The sequence below is a fragment of the Phyllostomus hastatus genome, unplaced genomic scaffold, assembly GCF_019186645.2.
Source record: "Phyllostomus hastatus isolate PE091 unplaced genomic scaffold, TTU_PhHast_1.1 phas_scaffold_501, whole genome shotgun sequence".
Taxonomy (NCBI): domain Eukaryota; kingdom Metazoa; phylum Chordata; class Mammalia; order Chiroptera; family Phyllostomidae; genus Phyllostomus; species Phyllostomus hastatus.
In genome coordinates, this window is record NW_025334033.1 from 41,369,688 (window position 1) to 41,393,165 (window position 23,478).

Consider the following 23,478-nt stretch of genomic DNA (forward strand, 5'->3'; position numbering starts at 1 on the left):
TGGACAGTGCAACAGAGAGCATTGCCATTGTAGATGCCTTTCAATTAGGATTTTGGATTACTGACACACTCCAGGAGAGGGCCTGACCATGAGTTCCTCCAAATAACTTAGGGGTCAAATCCTAAATTGAAAGCCAACCCCTATAACTTTTTTTTTTTTTTTGGCCTTTGGAGATGTGAAGAAAACACATTTTGAATTTTATAATAATGACTTATGAATACTTAACTGGGTAATTAGAATAAGTTTCTGAGAAGCAGCATAGACTATTGTTAATAGCATGGTTTTTAGAGCCAGACTGCTCGAATTTGAGTATAGGCTCTACCATTTATTAACTCTTTGATCTTGGGTAAGCTGTTTAACCAGGTTCCTTGTCTGTAACATGGTTATGATAATAAAAGTTAAGTAAATTAATTGGTAAAAATGTTTAGAATATCACCATGTACATACAGTCCACCATGTATAAATGTTTGAATTTAAAGCTGCAGGCCAAAATGCCAACTAAGAAACATGAAAATTTCCTTGGAATTCCCTTTGGCCTGAGACTTTAAAAGTGCAGGGCAGTTAAAGCAATGAGGTACAATTTTCACCTATCAGCTTGGCAAAAATTAAAGAGATATAAAGGATCCATAATTTATATTACTACAGAGTGCATGGAGAAATGTTTACACATATTCATGGGTTGGCAGAGACAAAATTGTGTATAGAACTTTTTGGAAAGGAACATCTAAATGCCACATCATTGTTTTTTTTTTTTTTATGATTTCATTTATTTTCTTAGAGAGTGGGGGACAGGAAGGAGAAAGGGAGAGAAATGTTGATGTGCAAGAGGAATATCTATCAGTTGCTTTCCATGCCCCAAACCATAGACCTGGCCCATAATCCAGGCATGTGCCCTAACAGGGAATAGAACTGGCCAGCATTTGGTTTGCAGGCCCGTGCCCAACCCACTGAGCCAAACCAGACAGGGTAAATGCTACATCCTTTAGATCATGGAATTTCACTTCACAGTGGCTGTCCTATAGAAATGCTGATTCAAGAGGTACAAAGCAATAACATATCTTCATGGCTTAGAAAGAGTTTTAAAAACACCAAGTAAAAGAGTTGAGAGTTTTAAAATTTCATGTTTTTATTAGAAATAACTAATCATCTTAACATCTTGAATGACTATGATCCAACTTCAGTTCTGAAAGTCATATTTACAAGTAGGAACACTAACAGGCTTTTCTTTTGCAATCAGTAGGCAACACAGATGCCTTCAAATATCTGTGATTATTTTGTGTTCTTGTTAATCTGAAGAATAATAGGCATTCTCTATCAAATGGCTATTGCTTATTCATGAACTCTGTACTCAAGAAGCTCAATAAGATAGTGGCTCTAAATTATCTTAAATATATTCCTTATACAAAATAATTTCAATATAAAATTGTTAGTTTCTTGTCCAGTAGTGTAAGTTAAATAATAATAAAATATAAGAGTATGATAACTACAGTACCACGAATATTAAGAGTGAGCTGTTTTGCTAGTTTACTCAAACATTGTCATGGAATTGGGTAAGCAAACTATTCAAAAGGTAGAATTTTTACTGTACTCTTGATTGATTTCCAGTATGACTCTCAGTCTGTGCAATAGCACCTTATACAGATATATAAGTAACAGAAATTCACTTGATCTATACTCAATAAAATAAAAACCTAGATAATTGATAATTTTGAGTAATACAGTAACCATATTTCCATGCTTAAAGTCTGCCAGTCTACAAACCATTTAATGTGTAATCTTAAGTAGTAAGTAAACAAATAGTACAGGATTCATCTCTACATTCATCACATGGTCTAACAGAAATAATTCTTGGTCAACACTGTAATTCTGTGGGGTATGACCTGATAAAAAGAGCCTTCCTGTGAGTACACAAGAAGCTGGGCAGCGCAGATGCTGAAACTCATAGGAACTTGGGAATCTTGAAGCCAGAAATGATTTGAGAGCTCCCGTAGTCGTATGTGAAGAACATCAGATCAGTTTCTCTGTTACATTTTTATTACAGGTCTCCTAATTGCTTTATGTCCAGATTGATTATTAATAGAGGACCTACTAATTTTCATCACCTTCTTTATCTAATTTAAGTTTATTAACTCTTGAAATATTATATTACATGTTTTATTGAGGCTTATTTTTCTTCCAAAATCCTGGCACATGCTCAAATTCTCATTCTTATAGACTTTACTAGTTTGAATGTATTATCCTTTAAATGTTTTATCCAAGCTCATATTTCTAATGGATTTGTCTTATAAATTTAGTTGCCACATCTTGGACAATCATAATCTTCAAAGTTGTGGACAATACACATATTTTTAAAGGTATGGAGATAATTCATCACCATGGTTAGCTTGATTGGATACAGGTAATAAAAGGATTTAAATGTCTCATAAAATGTTTCATTTGTTAGTAGCTTAGATTTGGTTGAGTAATTAAGAGAGAGGGATAGTAAGTCTGAAAGGTGCTGATAAAATTCTGATCATCTAGACTGATTTTGAACTAATAATATTCAGGTTTATCATGAGATCATTGATCAGCACTCTTTTTGTTGGTTTTACTTCAACCAGATAGGAATCTGTTTCCCGTTGCCATCACTGCCTCTCACTTGCCAATTCAAGAGGGGAAAGAAGTGAGGGAAACAGTATCGCAAATGCTAGGGCCAATGGGGACACACTTGACCTCTCCCCCACACCCCACCCCCAGGAACTCTAGAGTATGTACAGAATAGATTTTTAATTCTTTCATTATTATACATTTGATTTGTAAATTCAAATTTAAAACATTTCCTTAAAGTCAATAAGAACAATGAGGCAGTTCTAATGTACATGAAAAATGAAGTTTCAGATTATTGACGGTGTATTTTCATGATAACCTCAATATCAAATTTATTTTCATGTTTTTGTATAAACTGTACAGTATTGAGAAAACCCTGGTTCACATAAATAAGTAGTTACAAGTAATAATAGCTTTTAGTAGCTTACCTTAAATCTGAAGATACTCAAGTTAAATTAATCTAGATGCTTGAGTTGAAATTTTTGTATTGAAGTCCAGTTCTAACATGAAATGTTGATATTCCTTATTAAAGTATAAGGGTTAGATAAGCACATGAAATTGAGTGAGTGGTAAAAACTGTATTAATTGCTCTTGTCACAATATAACTGGAGCAGGTGCTGAGAGCCCTGCCTGTTTCTTGAGAATGTTGCCTCTATGATTGAACTTTGCGGCTCTGCAGATCATTTGGAGGGACAAGAGATTTGAGGTGAAGACAACTATGTACATTCATTCATAGAACATAAAGGAGGATTAAGTGAAATAATGCTGTCAAAGCTTAGCAAATGTTTAGCATATTGCTAAGTGCTCAATGAATGGTAATGACTATTTTCAACACTTAAATAATCAATTTAACAGGATTAATTTGAGGTCATAGGAGAGCAGCTGAGTATTTGTGGTAGAAGCAGCATTCTCCATGAGAAGATAAAACACTGTAGAAGAGCAAAGACTTTGGAGGAAAACAAAAACATCTGGGTTCAAAATCCTGTGTGCTATATATAATGGCTCTTTTTAACCAACTGCATCCCAGTTTCCTCATCTATAAAATAGGGATAATATTTAACCTATATATACCATATTTTTAGGACTATAAGGTGCACCGGACCATAAAATGCAGCTAGGTTTTAGAGGAGGAAAATGGGGGGGGGGGACTTGAAGCAAAAAATGTGGTAAAATATTTAATAACCTGTGACCCTGTTCCACCCCCCACCCCCACCCAACCCTCAGCGAGTCAGGTAAGGTACATTTGGACGATAAGATGCTCCCCCCTTACTCCTCCCAAATTTCTGGGGGAAAGTGCATCTTATAGTCCGAAAAATATGGTAGGTTTTTAAGAGAAAACTAAGCACCTAGTACAGGGCAGTGTTTGGCACATAGTAGGTTTTAATGGGTCTCTATTAGAAAAGAAGCTAAGGACAGAGTACAGTTTAGTTTACCTTCATTTGGGTCAAGAGGAATAGATGTTGCTATGCAGTTAAGCAAAAAAGAATGTCGATTCTGCTTGGTCTGACTGACGAAAATCTTTTTGACTGACTATTGGAATGCTTCCCCAAAGATATACATCACTGTATTGACACTTTTATTAATCTTTGTTAACCCATTCCTTTAAATTCTTAGTATTGTGCTACATCTTTTTCTTCCATCACCCTGCATTTATTTATCACCTATTGTGTTAGTGATAGATAAGAGGCTGTTAAAGGAGTAAGCAACCTGAAAACAGTAGCTTACTATATCTGCTAATATAAATTCCTATACCTTACAGTCAGTATTGTTCATATATTAAAGGGAAAGGTAGGAGAGTACTGGAGTTAAAAGAAACTTGAGTCAAAAAGCAGTTTGTAGCTATTATTGTTCCGCCTGCTTAGGATTGGCAAAGATCATGTATGCATAACCCATAAACAGACAACACTGTGGTGATGGTCAGAGGGAAAGAGGGTTGGGGGCTGGTTGCAAAGGGGAGGGGATGGGGACATCTGTAATAGTGTCAACAAATTTTTTAAAAACACCTGTTTTCAAGTTACTATGCACAACTTCCATTTCTCTACATTTAGTTATGATTTCTCTATGTTGAGACTCTTTGAATGGCAATGAAGGTGCCCCCTTCATATACAGGCAGTGTTTCAGATTTGGGCTAAACAAAAACATCCCTTTCAATTTGATGTGCCAGGGAGGAAACACCTACTTCAGAAAGGTTTAAAGCTTCATCTTGGACTTTTTATGAGATTTCCTTGTGTCTCAAGAATCCAAAAATTTGTATAAGTGCTCCATTAAAAATACTTTCATGTAGTAGACAGATCTCTATATAATTTAATTACATAGCATCTTCTGATCCTCCTGTGGTAAGCAGAATGTAAAATATGGTCAAGCAAAGGCAAACTAACATTAATTTTCTGCCTCTTTTCTCCACCCCCTTCTTTTTTGTTAAATAGGATAAGTTCTGAACGTCGAAAAGAAAAGTCTAGAGATGCAGCCAGATCTCGTCGCAGTAAAGAGTCTGAAGTTTTTTATGAGCTTGCTCATCAGTTGCCCCTTCCTCATAATGTGAGTTCGCATCTTGATAAGGCTTCTGTTATGAGGCTTACCATCAGCTATTTGCGTGTGAGGAAACTTCTCGATGCTGGTGAGTTGTTTTACAAGGGTATAATAGGCCTAAAAATTAGAAATCAAAAGTAATTTGAAATTATATTTAGAGGATGGTCAATTCTTCTTTAATACTACAGCCTTTTTATTGCCTACTTTTAAAACTTCTGACCTTTTGCATCTCTTTATTTCCTGCCCCACCTATCTATCTATCTTTTAATAACATGGCCCCTCTTTCTCTTTTCAGTTGTTTGCCTTTCTATATTACTTTAAATAATCATTAGAAGCAGCTGGCAAATCTAATTTTAGTTTTCCTGTCCTCTGGCCTTCACTGTTACATGTTAAAAGGAAAAGTATACTTACCTGGTAGGGGAGATACCTTGATCACAAAGGTGGTTTTCCTAGGGCGAGGCGTATTCATTGCACTCTGGATGTGCTGACCCCTGCAGTTTCCCCAAATGTGGGAAACTCGACTGCGTAATTTGTGGTAGTAGGGAACTGTGTTTGCACTCTCCTCTTTAAAAAAAAAAGAGAGAGAGAGAGTGATGGGAAAAATATAGGTTGTGAATATTAAATAAAGTATATGGGGAAACTATTAAACCATCTAAATATTATTTAAGTATAACTTTTAAATGAATTTCCCCCTTTTTCTTGTGCTTTTTTAGGTGATTTGGATATTGAAGATGAAATGAAGGCACAAATGAATTGCTTTTATTTGAAAGCCCTGGATGGTTTTGTTATGGTTCTCACAGATGATGGTGATATGATTTACATTTCTGATAATGTGAACAAATACATGGGATTAACTCAGGTAAAATACCCGTATATTTAGATTCCTTATTTATATTTTTATAATTTTATGATATAGATCTAATTTTTGAAAATATGTTTGCAGTTTGAACTAACTGGACACAGTGTGTTTGATTTTACTCATCCGTGTGACCATGAGGAAATGAGAGAAATGCTTACACACAGAAATGGTGAGAAGAAAAGTCTATTGTTTGATTTAATGTGGCAGGTGGCATTACATGATCAGATTCTGTTGCTAATTTTTAAATTTTGTTATTGTAGTAATTTAAGGCAAAACATCATTTTATGTTTAATACAGTGTTACTCTGTTAAATCCATTATTCTATTTTTTAGGAATTTCACTAAAATATGTAAAAATAAATTTTAAAGCCCACATAATGCATGTGTGCTATGTGTGTGGGGGTGTGTGTGAGTAGATAAAATGGAAGAATAAATAAAAACAAGGACCAAGGAAGTTATAAATTAAATACAACTTTAAGACAAGGAGAAGTCCTAATACAAATAGCAGGCAATAGGGTTTATGTATTTTTATTTTTTTAAAGATTTTATTTATTTATTTTTAGAGAGAGGGGAAGGGAGGGACAAAGAGAGGGAGAAACCTGTTGCCTCTCCCACCTCCACTGAACTGGGGACCTTGCCTGCAACCTAGGCATGTGCCCAGACTGGGAATTAAACCAGCGACCCTTTGGTTTGCAGTCTGGCACTCAATCCACTGAGCCACACCAGCCAGGGCAGACAACAGGATTTTAGACTGCTACTGAAATTGAGGTGCATGTTTGGATTTAAGCTTTCTAAAGTCCCAAGTTAAAAGAGAGAGAAGGTTCACCAGATTTTAAAGAACATAATAATTGCCTATTTGATCTTTTATGATGTTTATAATAACTTGAGAGTACGTAGTTATTTTACAAAGTATTACATTATGGATGCCCCCACATTAGCAGCAACAAAAAAAGACCTAACTCTTAGGAAGGTATTGTTAAAAATAATCAGATGTTCCAAGATTTTGGGAAAGGGTCCCCTTTTTCTCGCAATTTAAAACATAAATCATTTATTCCTGGAATTTTCCGTTTTTTATTTTTGAACCTGAGATTGACCATGTAATTGAAACTGCAGAAAGCAGAACCATGGATAAGGGGGGGACTACTGTACTCCCAGAGCACTCTCTATCACTACCTACTAATCTATGGTGTGTATAGAAAGTCTTTTCATACCTGTGCCCTCTTAAATAGTGTCCTGATCATAATTTATAAATTTTCATTGAATCATTCATGACCAAAATTTACAATGAAAATTTGTCATTATGCTCTGTAGTTGCTCTTTGCAGCTATCTAATATAAGTGTACGTTTGTTTATTTCTGTATTGAACAACCTCAAATTTATAGTACTTTTGAATAGTTTTTTATGGTTTCTCCTTCATCTCATTTATTAAGTTAACCTCCATTGAGAGAGTACACTGTGCCAGGACACTGTTCTCTGCATTTATGTGTTTTAACTCCTGTATTCCTCACAACAACTCTGTGAAGTTAACTGTTGTTATTTCTGTTTTCTTGAGGAAACTGAGGCACAGAATTAGTATCTTGCAAAGATTACTGGGTTAGTAAGTGGCAGAGCATGGGTTAAACTTGGATGGACTGGCTTTAGAGTCCACACTTGTTAGCACTTTGAGAGTTCTTTTCATGTTCACCAACTCTCACTACATTTTACTGCCATTTTTCACCTTGTTAGCAGGAGCCCTCTCCTATTTTTAAATTTCTTAGTGTGTGTTTACTGTGAACTTGGAAAGCAAATGCATACTGTATAAAGGAGTAGTAAATACATTCTGAGCAAGGACCTAAGTAGGTTGTTGATGAATTTGATATGAGTTCAGGTGGTTAGGCTTAAGGGTTTGTATTGGCTGCTCAGTGCTTCCTTTAGGCTAGACTATAAGAGGATAGACATTAGGAAGTCTTGTTTTGATTTGGTAATGATGTTAATGAATTCTAAATCATCTAAGTTGGATGTAGTCTGCTTAATATAAGTTAAATATATGTTTTTAACCAAATTTTTAAGCACATGAACATTTTTTGAAATCATTTCTAATGCAATTAATGAATTTTAATGGGTTTTTTTTTTTTTTTGAGAAACAGAAATGAAGATTTTCACTTAGAAAGGCTGCTATAGTATATTACATTTTAATGATACACTAGGAGCCATGGGTGTATATACACAACATACTCCTGTTATTTTTTCAATAATGTTAAAAAGATGATTTAGCTTTTCAAAGGCTGAAAATTATTTATTCAAAATGTTTTTCCCATTAGGAAAATACTAATACTTCTCCATTACCTTAGTATTAAAATTTATGTTTATGTCCCAATTCAATAGCTTTGTATTTTCAAAGATTGGTCCAATTCAAGCTTAGATTATGAAGTACTGAAAATATCCCAGTTTACATGTGGATCATTGCTGCCACCCCCACCAGTACCACTTCCGCACCCCCCAAACACACGCCCTTATACTGTAACCAAGACCAGTGTGATTCTGCTCCATCTTTTTAAAATCCTCTGTCAGACATTTCTTAGGAGGACAAATGCAGCCCTTATTTATGCAAACCCAAATAACTTGTATCAGCACCAAGACTGCCCTAACTTGCCTAAGTTCCATTATTATAAGTTTGAACTATAACTCCTTCCATGAGCCCAGCCAGCATTTCCAGCTAACTAGGCCTACATTTAAATTTAACTTGATTATTTTTTTACTCGACAGCATTCTTTCTGAATACTATCCTTAAAAATCTACAGATCGTAAATTTCTCTACCTTATTTTCATAAATTTTTAAGTTTATAGGTTCTACTTCTTCATTTATGTTTTGTCATCCTTTATACTTCTGCCACTGGTCAGGCCCTCATTACCATGATGTATTCTAATTCTTACACATCCTATATGTTACTGCTAGATTGATGTTCTTTAAGTTCCTGATTGTACTCCTCACTTCAGAATTTTTTAGAAGCTCCATGTTGTGTATTTAAGGCTGAACTCTTCATTGTAGCCCTCCATAGTTATGGCTCTAACCTTCTCTTCTAACTTTATCTCATTACTCTTCTGCATGTACTTTATATTGTGGCCAAAGTGAACTATCTACTACTGTTTCCCAAATGTGCTATTTTCCCCACCTATGTACTTTTCATTCTCTTCCTTCTGCCTAGCATACCCTTCTAACTCACCTCTACTTACTGAAATTCTAATGTCTCTTTCTCTAAGAAGAACTTCCTGATTTCTCCATAATTAGAGGTTATCTTCTAAGCTCTCTCTGTACTCATTAAAGTGTTCTTGTAAGTCTTGGGCACTGACTCTGTCTGCATTGAATTGCTATTGGCTTCTTTACATCTGCTAAATGTTCAACTTATTCAGGACAGGCAGTGTGCCTTATTCATCTTTGTATTGCCTGCAATATCTAGTCTAGTTCCTGAATAATGAATACTGAATGAGACTGATCAATGAAGATAAGAAATCAGGTTGCTATTTGCTTAGTCACTTGAGTGTTTTGTAATCTCATTTTTCAGTTATATTAGGTTTGGAATATGAGTAAATAGACCTGAATTGATTTAATTCTAACTTTGCTTTGAAAAGTTATTTACTTTTTTCACCTAGTAATAAAATAGAAATAATTTCTTGCTGCTTTTATAGGGAGATTTAAGGGAAAATCAGATATAAAAAATTGTTTATTTACTATTAAAAATAAATTTTATATTTTAAAAAAGCTCTATAAATAAATGGAGTACTTACTATAAATTGAACTAACATATTTAGTAAAGGTTTGGAAGAGTTTGCTGAAGTTCCTTCTCTGGGTGTATGCTTATACACTGATAGCACATTTACAGGACAAATTCATACCATATTTATATTTCTTTGCAATTTGACCAACTTTACTGGCTTGAATGTGAAATGATTAACTGTTATCCAACTATGGATTCTCTTCCTACCAACTGAGGGAATCACTGCTGTTGAGAACCTGCTACTGACTGAAGGGTTAGGTTGCTGGATGTGTTGGAGTGGGCAAAGCAAGTGTGTTTCTCTTCATTTGTGCTGGGATGTTGAATTGAACAGCTCCCAGTTGCTGGGGACTGTGCTACTCTTGCTATAACAAATTTGCATAATTAGTTATGTTTTTAAACTTTATTTCATGCTTTCCATAGGCCTTGTAAAAAAAGGTAAAGAGCAAAATACACAACGAAGCTTTTTTCTCAGAATGAAGTGTACCCTAACTAGCCGGGGGAGAACTATGAACATCAAGTCTGCAACATGGAAGGTAACTAAAAATAATCTGTAAGTGGTGGTGCACTTATAGATAATTTCATGCATCTTGACATTGCTAGTATTAAGGTAGCTTTAGAACTGTGAAGGAAAACTTAAGAGTTGTTCTTTGGCATTTGCAGGTTTAACATCCAAACAATATAATTAATTTGCTAGTTTAAGAGATGAAATTATGTGAACATGACAACTGGCTTACTGAGCTAACAATCAGTTAGCTTTGCTAGCCATCCAGTGTTTGAATCTTGATAGAACTTAATTTTCTACTCATGGTATGTTTTTTTTGCTCAGTTTTAAAAGTTATTACAGTAAGAAATAACTATCAAACAGCTACAATGACCAGATGAAAGAAAAAATCAGCCCAGATTTATATGAAGATTTTTTAATGTTTTTTTTTTTATTGCATTTATTCAGGTGACATTGGTTGATAAAATTATATAGGTTTCGGGTGTACAATTCTATAATACGTCACCTGTATATTGTACTGTATGTTCACCACCCCAAGTCAAATTTCCTTTCATCACCATTTATTCCCCTCATACCCCACAACCACCATACTATTGTATGTGTTTGAGGTTTTTGTTGTTGTTGTTGTTGTTGTTGTTTTTGCTTAATCCCTTCACCTTTTTCACCCAGTCTCAGAGGGAACTCTCCCTTCCCTCTGACAGCTCTCAGTCTGTTCTCTATCTATAGAGTCTGCTTCTATTTTGTTAGTTTATTTTGTTCATTAGATTCCATGTATGAATGAAATAAATTATATGGTCCTTGTCTTTCTCTAACTGGCTTGTTTCACTTAGCATAGTACTCTCTGTATCTATCCATGCTGTTACAAAGGGTAGAATTTCCTTCTTTTTCTTTAAAAGAAAAGATAATTTGTGATACCTCAGGGGTAGGTCATGGATAGTATTGTAGGGAAAATATTTATTGATTGCCAGAAATATAGTTAATTTACTAACGGCAGTATATTTTATCAAAGCTTACTTTCCATATCAGGCTCAACTACTTATCTCTGAATTTTTTTCTAGCATTGTATATATATATATATATATTTTTTTTTTTTTAAACTGCTTTTCTTTATACACAGGTGCTTCATTGCACAGGACATATTCATGTGTACGATACCAATGGTAACCAGTCTCAATGTGGGTATAAGAAACCACCTATGACGTGCTTGGTGCTCATTTGTGAACCCATTCCTCATCCATCAAATATTGAAATTCCATTAGATAGCAAGACTTTCCTCAGTCGTCACAGTCTGGATATGAAATTTTCTTATTGTGATGAAAGGTAAATGAGATAAAATATAATTTCAAATTTTTAATTAATCCACAACTTTTTAAAAGCTATTATATATAAAGACTACTTCCACTAAATTGAATACCACGATACATCTTAGAACTCTGTAATATCATATTAACTTTGATGATAAGTTCAGCCATATTGAACATTTACTATGTGCTATGAATACTTGCCCCACCAGGTGCTTTTCAGAAATTAAGATGAGGTCTTTTTCCTTTAGGGACTCGAATTTAGACAGAAAATAAGTGTATTTTAAAGATACAATATGTAATTTGAGGAAAGTAGATTACTTTGGTTATGGACTAAAAACAAAAATCCTTGGTCATCTCCTCAGCTATGTATTTTCCCTGAGCAGCTTTATCATCTATTGGTTTCTTTTGCCATTTCCTAGTTATTCTATTCCTAACTATTTCTATTTAATCACAAATTTGATTATTTTTTTTCCAGCTAGATACTCCTGTGTATTGTAAACAAAATATTTCTGTAACTGATCTGTACCACTACTGCCCCAAACAAAAACTTCAAAATCTGGTTTTCTTTCTATAATGTCTACCATGGTTAAACCTACCACTATAGACAGATGACTCCAGCAAAAATTTGGAAGTCATCCTTAACTTTTTCTTTACCCTCATTATCTACACTTAGTTGGGCTTTACATTTTATAAATTTACTATCTACTTGTATCTCTTGATCTGTTCCCTCCTTTTCACCTTTGTTCTCCTGTCACTGAATTTTTCATCTCATTACCTTTGGCTTGAACTGTTGACGTAATCTCTGAAGCTGTCTCTCTAACAACAGATTTGTGCCCTTTTACTCTCTCAACCAGGTTTCTAAAAGGTGGACTTCCTAATGTGAAAATCAGATCATGTCATTCTCCTGTTGAAATGCCTCAATGGTTTTCTTTTATCTTCATACACAAAAACTTATGTTTATAAAATTTTTAGCCCTGGCTGGTGTGACTCAGTGCATTGAGCACCAGCCTGTGAACCAAGAGGTCACCAGTTTGATTCCCAGTCAGGGCACGTGCCTGGGTTGCGAGCCAGGTTCCCAGTTGGGGGTCTCACACATCCATGTTTCTCTCCCTCTCTTCCTTCTTTCCCCTCTCTCTAAAAAAATAAATAATAAGAAGTTTAAAATCTTTAAAAAATTTTAGAGGAGGGCAGGAGAGTTTTATTTATCAAAACAAGACATGCTTTTAAAAAGCCAAAAGAAAAATAGACTATAATAAGATCTAAACTTCTTAGCATGGCAAACAAGGATATTTACAATCTGGACCTTACCCACTTCTCCATATTAATCAGTAGGAGGGGAGACCCCTTCTGATGTGTCTGCTACAGCCAGACAGCTCCACATGCTATTTTGTTGTCTTAGTACTTTGCACTTACTTATCCACTCTGTAGTGACGTTTTCTTCAACTCCTAACTCATACTTACCTTCCAAGGGCCACCTACTGCAGTTGTCCTTTGTGGACTTTTCCGTGTTCCCTAAAATTAAAACTCTTTCTATACACTTCTGTCATAGCATTTATTCTACTATTATTTGCCACCTTGTCCCCCCCCTGCCCTTTTACTGTGAGGCTATATATATCACATAATGGCTAAAGGCATAAATTCTGTGGCCAGACTACTAAATCCTGGCTTTGCTGCCTTATTTTGAAATGATCTTGGATTTATTAGTTATTCTCTTTGAATATCAGTTTTTTCATTTTTAGTAACACCTACTTTTGGGGGGTTATCTCAAAAGATTATATGAAAAAAACACTTTTAAGCATTTAGTCATAATATAGATAAGAATGCCCCACCCCATTGGACAAGGAAATTTATAGAGTACTGGCTTTGGAATAATACAATCCTGGATTCAGCCCTGGCTTGCAGCTATGGTATTTACAGTGTGGCCTTGGTCTTAGAACTTAACTGTTCCAAATTTCATATTCCTTATCTAAAATAAGGGTCCTATTTCATAGCCTGTTACAAGGATTAAAAGAGTTTGTTGAGTGGTTGGTATGTAGTGAATGTTTCACCTCTGGTGTCAACTTTAAGAAAAATGAAGATAAAAAAGCTAAGAAGTATGTTATGGCATTTACTGCCTTATTCATGTGATTGTATGATAGAATAAAAATGCCCATCCTTTTTTGAGGAATTATTTCTTATTTTTAGAACTTAGTACCAAAGTATAGGGGTACGATAGAGAAAAAGGAAAGTGGTGGAGCTAGAAAGAGAAACGAAATTGGCAAAATGATTATGACAGAGGAGTAAAGACAACCAGTTTAGAGATCAGCAAAGTAAGGTTTTAAGTTTTAGGACTTAACTACAGTCATTCGACACATTTATTTGAACACCTACTATGTATGTGGCAATATAACAGACACTTAAGTAGAAACGAAGATTAACAGTTCCTGCCCTCAAGACGCGTAAAATGAATGAATGATACATTGCATACATAGTTGCTTTTCATTGTTTTTATTTTTTCAAATTATATTTTATTGATTATGCTATTACAGTTGTCCTGGTTTTTCCCTTTGTCCCCCTCAGGTACTACCCCCCACCATTGCTTAGGTCCATGGGTCATGTGTATAAGCTCTGTGGCTATTCCTTTTCCTATACTGTACTTTACATCCCCATGGCTATTCTGTAACTGCCTATTTGTACTTAATCCCTGCACCTGTCACCCATTCTTCCATACCCCCTTCCATCTGGCAACCATCAAAATGCTCTCCATATCCATGATTCTGTCTCTGTTCTTCTTGTTTGCTTAGTTTGTTTTTTAGATTTAATTATTGATAGATGTGTATTTATTGCCATTTTATTGTTCATAGTTTTGATCTTTTCCTTAAATAAGTCTCTTTAACATTTCGTACAATAATGGTTTGGTGATGATGAACTCCTTTAGATTTTTCTTGTCTAGGAAGCTCTTTATCTGCCCTTTGTTGGGTAGAGCAATCTTGGCCTTAGGCCCCTGCTTTTAATGACTGAGTAATTTTTTTGCCAAATCCCTTGTAGCCTGCAAAGTTTCCCTTGAGAAATCAGTGGACAGTCTTATCAGAACTCCCCCATAGGTAACTAACTTCTTTTCTCTTGCTGCTCTTCAGATTCTCTCTTTATCTTTTAACCTTTGGCATTTTAATTATAGTGTATCTTGGTGTGGGCCTCCTTGTGTCCATCTTGTTTGGGACTCTGTGCTTCCTGGACTTGCATGTCTGTTTCCTTCACCAAATTAGGGAAGTTTTCTGTCATTATTTTTTCAAATAGATTTCCAATTTCTTGCTCCTTCTCTTCTCCTCCTGTCACCCCTATGATGCGAATGTTGGCCCTCTTGAAGTTTTCCCAGAGGATGCATATACTACCCTCATTTTTTTTGTTTCTTTTTTCTTATTATTATCTGGTTGGTTTTCTGCTCCCTATGTTCCATATCTTTGATTTGATTCTTGGATTCATCCACTCTACTGTTGTTTCCCTGTAAATGATTCTTTATTTCAATTAGTGTATCCTTTGTTTCTGACTGGGTCTTTTTTATGCTGCTGAGGGTCCTCACTGAGTTTCTGGAGCATCCTTATAACCAGTGTTTTGAATTCTGCATCTGATAGATTGCTTATCTCCATTTTGTTTAGTTCTTTTTCTAGAGTTTTGATCTGTTTTTTCATTTGGGCCATGTTTCTTTGTCTCCTTGTTTTGGCAGCCTCTCTGTGTTTGTTTCTAAATACTTGGTAGAGCTGCTTTGACACTGTGTCTTGGTAGTGTGGCCTAATGTAGTAGGTGTCCTATAGGGTCCAATGACACATCCTTCTCTGTTGCCCAAGCTGGGTACGTGAGGTGTGCCCTTCATGTAGACTGAGCATTTCCTCCTCTTGTAGTTGAGCCTTGGTTGCTGTTGGCAGATCAATGGGACGGATTTACCAGGCCAGTCAGCTGCAAGAATTGGCTGTGACCACTTACCACCTGCTGTCTATGGAGGATCAGCTGTGCAGGAGCAGGGTGGTAATGTTCGACATGGTCTGTAGTTAGTTGTCCATTGGGTGTGCTGGCCCTGGGGTTTCCCTGGTGGCGTAGGCCAAGGTCAGCCCCCACCAGTGTTTTGCCTGGAGCCACCTTTCCTGGGCTGTAAGGCAGTCTGAGATGGCTGCTACTTGTGCTGGGTTTGGAGATTCCCAGGCAAAGCCAGGTTATGAAACTAGGCTGGCTGCTGCTAGGCCTGGGCCTCACTGAGGCCAGCTCTTGCTTGTTTGAGAGGATTTAGTAAATTTTGCAATAAGAGCCGAGACCAGCCATTCATGTTGAAAAGCAGCTTGGGTGGGCCAGTAAATTGGGTGGGGCAGAGTCTCTGGGGATCTCCAAGGTGGGTCAGACAATGTTAGCCAAGTTGATGGAGTCTCAGATATGGCACCAGCCTACTGGCTCTTGGGGAGGAGTGTTTAGAAAATGGACTATGGCCTCTGCTCACCTTGATGCCAGGCACTTCAGTTTCTCCCTGTATGCCACTAGTGCCTTTCAAGTTGCTACCCTGGTGCTGGAGCTCAGAGACAGCAGGTCTAAGTAGGTGAGTCCATGTGTGTTTTTTGTTTTTTGTTTTTAAGAGGAACTGCTTGAGGCTTTAGCATTTACTTCCACCAACTCAACCCCTGCTGGGTTTTGCAGCCAGAAGTTGTGGGAACTTACTTCCCTGGCACTGGAACTCTGGGCTGGGGGGCCTGGTGTGGGGCTGAGACTCCTCACTTCCACGATATCCCTCCTGAATTTTTATCTACCACACATGGGTGTGGGACCAGTCTGTTCTAACTCTAGGCCCTCCTACCAGTGGATGGGTGTGGTTTCTTTAATTCCATAGTTATCAGACTTCCATTGAACTGGATTTCTGATCCTTCTGAGAGGTGGTAGTTCTATATTTTATTTGTAATTTGATGTGGTTGTGCAAAGAATTGACCCATGTGTGCCTATGTGGCCGTCTTGACTGGAAGTCTGCACAGTTGCTTTAGATCACAGGTTTCCTAGTTCACTTAAAACACTTTTTGATCAGATTTTCTGGGTCACTTCTTTCCTTTTTGGTACAGAATATAAGGTGTAAAGTCTCTAAAGTTAAATTAACTTTTTATGTTTATTCTTCCAATATGAATAAAATTGACCTTTTAGGAGAATAAGTGCTATTTATATTTTGACATCTTGCATCCTTTAGTGGTAGACATACCTCAACTCAGATTGAGAAGTACTGATTGACAACTAACTCATTAAATCACAAATTCTTAATGTGATGTACAAGGCCCTCATTAATCTGATCCCCCTGCCTACTTTTCCAGCCTCATTTCTTTCTGCTTGCCCCCACTGACCACATCAGAGTTTTTTTGTTGGCTGTACAACGTCAAGCATTTTCTCATCTCTGTCTTTGCTTGTGGTGTACCTTCTTCCTGAAATGGTTTTGCTCTGTCTTTGATTTTCTTCTGTAGTCAACTCATAAATCTCCTGTAGGAACTGTCCTTTATCCCAATGTTCCTTTTTTTTTTTTAACTATATCAGACAAATAGACTTTTTCTTCTCCTTTTGGTGCCAATTTTGATCTTTATTGTTTTTACATTACCTTTTTGTCTCCTTATATCCCCCTCCCCCCAGCAATCACCACACTGTTGTCTGTTGTACATGTCCATGAGTCCTTTTTTCCATTTTGCTCAATCACTCCGTCCCCTGCCCCCACTGGCATTCCTTCTTATGGGTAGAGGTGTTGCCTCTGATTCCTGCAGCAGGTTCTTATCACTGTGCTTACCATATTATTTAATAAGTAGTATGGTAAGTGTATCGAAGATTAGCCACATATTTTTTCTTGCCATTTCACACCCAGAACAGTGCCAGGCATACACAGGTATATAAAGTTTAAAATAATGAAAAAAATAATTTAATGATATTATTTAAACATATAACCCACATAAGACCAATTAAAATTACTTTTAAAATATAATTTAAAGAAAGAGCTGGCTTTTAAAAATAAGTTGTCTTTGAAATACTGCCACCTAGTGTAGATGTGTTTAGGGAGATCCCTTTGTAAAGAATCTGGATTTTGGCTTGGTGTTGTTTGTGTTTTACAAATCAGCTTTCTGTTTGTCTATTTATTTTGGAATAAACTGGCAGATCTTGCCCTAAAGTGTGACAGCACAACCGTATTATTTTTATACATTTCTTAAGAGAAGGACATCTTTCCTGTGTGCTTTCTGTAATTAATTGGGGTTTGATTTGAGAGAGTGGGCAGGGCACAATATGTTACATAACTTTTGCTTGCACCTCAGGAAGTTCTTTGAAATCTAAAGTCTGAGAAATCAAAAGCTTAACTCATGTTTTGCTCCCAGAAAAGAAGAGAACATTTGTCTTCTGAGAAGTGCTAAAAACCAGCTTTCTCTTTCCCATGAAAAGGGTTCCATTTCAGGCTGTGGTTACAGAGAATAGTAAGGTTTAGTCTTGATCCTAAAGGAACTGCCAGAGAATCAGAAAGGGTAACTGGATTACATTTGAGTCCACTTTCAATTTGATAATCATTATTTCATCTGAAATGAATTCCTGTAATTTTACGTATTAATTTAAAGAAGGAAGTACAAGAGCATTTTCCAAAACCAGCATAATAGGTATTCTTTTATTCCCATTTAGTGTGGATACTCTGGTTAACGATATTGAAATTTTGTAGTTGATATTGATCCCACAAAATGAAGCTTTGCCTAGGGGACCTGTCATATAAAAAATCTGGTTTTACACACACAAAAGCATTTAATTTTATGGTAAGATAATGTTAAGGATTTAAACTATATTTTAAATTAAATGTCAGTTACTACCTTTATAACATTATTTAATTTTATAGTATTTTGCAGTAATTTATTGATACCCTGTCTTGTTACCAAAAGTGTGTACAGTAAAATGTGATAAAAACAGGCAACAAGTTTGAGTGAAAGGAATTAAAGGGTTGAATAACAGGATGAATCCAAGGGACTTAAAAAAATAGATAGTGCTGTATTTAGTAACTGCAGAGTTAATAAAGGTGGGATATAAATTTATTTCCAGCAAAGAAAAATACTCTTTATTTTCATTCTCACCCAAGGACTTTTTTTTTATTGCTCTTTTGGAGATAGGGAGGGATAGAGAGAAACTTCAAGGTGGGAAACATCAATTGGTTGCCTCCCATACATGCCTGGACAGGGGATCGTGGACACCCAGACCAGGGATCAAACCCACAACCTAGGCATGTGCCCTGACTGGGAATTGACCCTACAACCTTTTGGTTACTGGACAATGCTCCAACGAACTGAGCCACAATGGCCAGGGCAAATGCTCTCCCCACCACCCCCCGCTAGGAAAATTTACTTGTTTCTAAGATTAATGTATATTTGTTGATCTAGAAAAGCAAAATTTTTCATTCTCATTTAGTTTCTTTTTTTTCTTACATTTTTTACTTAACAGAATTACTGAATTGATGGGGTATGAGCCAGAAGAACTTTTGGGTCGCTCAATTTATGAATATTATCATGCTTTGGACTCTGATCATCTGACCAAAACTCATCATGATAGTAAGTACAGTGGAGGAGCTCATGGGTGTTTTATGTAAGTCTTGCTGTCTGTCTCTTTAATTTTCAGTCATACATCTCTAATTTTTTGGTTAATATTAAATCTTTCTGGACTAAATATCTTAACAAAACTCTTCTTAAGGGATCTTGACTAATAAATCTATGTTTTGTATCTGTTATAAGCAATACCAGTTAAAGCAGAATCATTTGTTATATACATCATAGGATATTATAGCATCGTTTTCAGAATTCATACTTAGTATTCAGAACAGTGGTTTGCACACAGAAGGCACTCAGAAAATAATTGTTCAGTGAAGTGAATTTAGTGAAGTGAGGGTGATCAACAGCATGCACTAGTGGTTATAAGTGCTCTTGACATAGATGTTTCTCAGTTTTACTCGAATCTTATTTGAAGATCCCATGGTCAGTAAAACTTAAGAATTTCTCACTTGCTTCTTGAATCTGTACCTAAACAGGACTTCCCACTGTGACTGGGAGTGCTTGACTGTCACTGAGCTAGTGTTCTTGAACTATGTAATGGGCCCCCATACTCATAAAAATATCATCTTTGCTATTTATCTAGTACTTCCTCCCAAATCAGCAATCAAGATAGCCTAAAATGGCATGATGTCAATGAGATTCAAATACATCAGCACAGCTCTTTGAAGCATCTTTGGTTATCTGGAAGCTATAGCAGGAATTTATAGAAATGATAGCAGTACTTCTTTCTTAAACATTCTCTGTGAAATGAAGATTATTCATTCTCTACTCTTTCTGATGCTTTCAACATATAAGTCATGAAAGGAATTTTAGTTACTGTTGTCCCTCATTCCTGGCTTACATTTTATTTAAAGTGAAGATTGGCAGGACAGGAGTTTATTTGGGGGTTTAGAAAAAATGAAATTGGGCGCATTTTCAGCTGTGCTGGGCTTTTCCTGTCACTTGAAATTTAAAGTTACATTGTTTCCATTAATGGTTCCATTAATTAATTTCTTTTTCTAAAACAGCAGTCAACATTTAGCATCCATTCATTTGATTGACAATTAAAGGTTATTTTCTCTGCATGACACTTTTTCCATTTTATTCCTAGTGTTTACTAAAGGACAAGTCACCACAGGACAATACCGGATGCTTGCCAAAAGAGGTGGATATGTCTGGGTTGAAACTCAAGCAACTGTCATATATAACACTAAGAACTCTCAACCACAATGCATTGTATGTGTAAATTATGTTGTGAGGTAAGCTTGGAAAGTAAATATTTCATTTTTTTAAAAAAATTTGTATTTATTTTTAGACAGAGGTGAAGGGAGAGAAAGGGAGGGAAGGAAACATCAATGCATGGTTGCCTCTTGTGCACCCTCTACCGCAGACCTGGCCTACAACCCAGGTATATGTCCTGACTGGGATCAAACTGGCGACCCTTTGGTTCACAGGCTGGCGCTCAATCTACTGAGCCACACAAACCAGGGCATCAGTGCTACTTTTAAAAAGACCTTGAAAAAAAACACCAGATCTGTGGATTAATTTGTTCTAGTCATACAGCTGTCAGCATAGATTATCTCAAGGCAGCTACATTATTTTTGTAGGAACAATACTGGGCTATAAACTTGAGGACAAGGGTTAAATATTTTAATTTTTGTAACAGTTCATTTCACATAGTAGGCACTTAATATTTATTGATTCAAGGAGCAATAAAATTTATATTTAAGCCAAATAAATATGGAGCTGTTCATCAACCCTTTCTAACTCTGTCCCTATAGATGACATAACCATATCATTTTTCTACCACCAAAAAAAAATATGGTGTCCCTTTTAGAAAGATCTTGGTCATTTATCTACATATCTTTATATTCTAGGATGACCCTTAGTGCCAAAGAGTTTACATGCCAATTTCATTATACGTGAGTCAGCACAAACATTGGAAAGGTCTGTTTATATCTTCCATATAGTTGGCTGTTAACATCCCTTTGTCACCACCACTCTTCCCAAAGGGCTAGTTGAAGTTTCTTAATTGAAAGAAGTCAAATATTTGAACTATATTATACTGCAAGTTTTAATAGATGTTTATTTCATATTGGTATTTTAAACCCTGAGTGAATGTGACCAAGTGGTGTGGACACTGGCCCACAGTGTCCGAGGTGTTATGGATGAATAATACAAGACAAATTCACACGGATTGCTGAGTCCTGTGGAGGAAAAGGGATGCCACAGCTTCTCTCTCAGGAGGACAGCAAGCCTCAGGGTGCCTTGGCCATTCTCTCAACCACTCTCCCGAGAGGAGAGCGCGCTGACCCTTGCCTTGATAGGCTATCATTGGATTCCATTTGCATAGGAATACAGGGTGTATATAAAGCTCATCAATCATTGTCAGGCAGAAATGATTAAACAGTAGATAACATTCAGAGAACTCTGAGGGCCTATTCTGAGTTGGGTTAGTTTAATGGCCATAAAACTTTGGGGAAACAAACTCATTTCTTGCTTGGACCCTTATCATTTAAATTTAGGGTATTAGCAAAGTAGATTTCATAGGATTTTATGCATTCACTCTTAGGCCTGATTGCCCCAGGGAACCTGCCCTTTCCAGCACAGGGCTGCACCCACCACCAGTATTGTTTCAGGCTAAAGTCATTGTTTCAGGCTTAAGTCAGGTAGGGGGAAGTAGGGCAGCCAAGAAATTAGTAGACTTCTTGTAGACAGAATGAGGACTCAGGCTATGTCAAAGCTGAGGGGCGAGGGTCCATCACCCCCTTTTTCTGTAGCCCCCCAAGTCCTTCCCTGGGGGCCCCATGGTCATGCCTATCTTAGGTTGTCCCTCCCATGAGGAATCTTACCTGTTATTGGTTAACCAATCAAGCATTGGGGGCCAGGCAGGATGAAGTAAAGGGGGCAGAGACAGGGCCCCTGCCAGGGAGATAAGCTTTGTCTCCTTAGTGGCTTTTGGTTTCAAGGTCGCTCACTCAGCCTTAGCCACGGGGGGATTACAGCTTCTGAAGCCAGGCAGGGCAGTTCCCAACAACCAAGTATGCATGAGAGATTAGGTCAAAGAATTTTAAAATGTTCTTTTTCATAAAGTAGAATTTCTTTAGGAGACAAGGTCCTTTCACCCCCCCCCCTTCCCTTTATCTACATTGTGTTAAATACTCATTTGAAAATTACTCATCTCTCTTTTTGACAGTGGTATTATTCAACACGACTTGATCTTCTCCCTTCAACAAACAGAATGTGTCCTGAAACCAGTTGAATCTTCAGATATGAAAATGACTCAGCTGTTCACCAAAGTTGAATCAGAAGATACAAGTAGCCTCTTTGATAAACTTAAGAAGGAACCTGATGCTTTAACTTTGCTGGCCCCAGCTGCTGGAGACACAATCATATCTTTAGATTTTGGCAGCAATGGTGGGTCTTTAGTTATTTTGTTAATTGCTTAAACTGTCTGTTCAGGCAAGCCCATTTTAACTGAACTTCGTGTTGATATTTTTTGTTAGTAATCATTTGGACAGCATGGTCTTATAGGTTTGTTTTTCATAGTCCTCTTAAAAGTATTTTCTTAAATATTTTACCCCTCTAATTTCTTAGCATTCCTGCTTTTATCACATGAAAAATTGTGCCTTATAGTGTCCTTAAGGTATTTCTTCTTCCCACTTTAATTTTCTCAGCTACACTGTATTTCTATATCCTACTGGTATATTTCCTCCACAATTTAGCAAAGTTATATTGCAATAGGTATAGTCACATGAAAGTCAGCAATCATACCATAATATTAAACACAAAAAAATGAACACTGTAATTTCAAACTAGGTTAAATTTTAATGATGAAAAGGTTGGAATTGCTGGGTTTTTTTGTGCCATGTAGATTATAGGAGTTGTCAGTAGTGGGTTGGAAAGATAACGGGGACTTAATGGTTATACCACAGTATCTGTAAACTTTCCAATTAAGGAAAATTTGGTAACATTTTTATTATTTTAGTGAGCTAGACAAACCTTTGGTAAAAGGGTACCTACTTCTGTATGTGTTAAAATCTAGATATTCTTTAAATTGACTAATTTGTTTCCTTACAGACACAGAAACTGATGACCAACAACTTGAGGAAGTTCCATTATATAATGATGTAATGCTCCCCCCATCTGATGAAAGATTACAGAATATAAATTTGGCATTGTCTCCATTACCTGCCTCTGAAACTCCAGAGCCACTTCGAAGTAGTGCTGACCCTGCACTCAATCAGGAAGTTGCATTAAAATTAGAACCAAATTCAGAATCACTGGAACTTTCTTTTACTATGCCCCAGATTCAAGATCAGCCAGCTAGTCCTTCTGATGGAAGCACTAGACAAAGTTCACCTGAGGTAGGTGTCATGATATAATAAGAAAAGGATAAATTTCAAATT

General features: G+C 36.4%; 1 protein-coding gene, 1 long non-coding RNA gene and 1 other non-coding gene across 3 annotated transcripts in view; 2 read left to right on the forward strand and 1 right to left on the reverse strand.

Annotated features, from left to right (window-relative positions):
• HIF1A (hypoxia inducible factor 1 subunit alpha) overlaps positions 1 to 23,478 on the forward strand; it is a 47,633-nt gene that overhangs the window by 15,871 nt on the left and 8,284 nt on the right. Inside the window, exons 2-10 of the mRNA XM_045822599.1 lie at positions 5,013 to 5,203; positions 5,829 to 5,974; positions 6,059 to 6,143; positions 10,149 to 10,261; positions 11,348 to 11,550; positions 18,987 to 19,093; positions 20,181 to 20,328; positions 22,266 to 22,486; positions 23,150 to 23,436. Coding sequence (XP_045678555.1) covers positions 5,013 to 5,203; positions 5,829 to 5,974; positions 6,059 to 6,143; positions 10,149 to 10,261; positions 11,348 to 11,550; positions 18,987 to 19,093; positions 20,181 to 20,328; positions 22,266 to 22,486; positions 23,150 to 23,436 — 1,501 coding nt within the window. The remainder of the gene's footprint in view (positions 1 to 5,012; positions 5,204 to 5,828; positions 5,975 to 6,058; positions 6,144 to 10,148; positions 10,262 to 11,347; positions 11,551 to 18,986; positions 19,094 to 20,180; positions 20,329 to 22,265; positions 22,487 to 23,149; positions 23,437 to 23,478) is intronic.
• Positions 5,125 to 23,478, reverse strand: part of LOC123808169 — a 30,329-nt gene continuing 11,975 nt past the window's right edge. The window contains exons 2-3 of the long non-coding RNA XR_006783769.1: positions 5,527 to 5,679; positions 5,125 to 5,232 (exon numbers count right to left, since the gene is read on the reverse strand). This is a non-coding gene — a long non-coding RNA (uncharacterized LOC123808169). The remainder of the gene's footprint in view (positions 5,233 to 5,526; positions 5,680 to 23,478) is intronic.
• On the forward strand, positions 5,519 to 5,682 carry LOC123809033. The gene has a single exon (XR_006783909.1). It is a non-coding gene; the product is annotated as a U1 spliceosomal RNA (small nuclear RNA).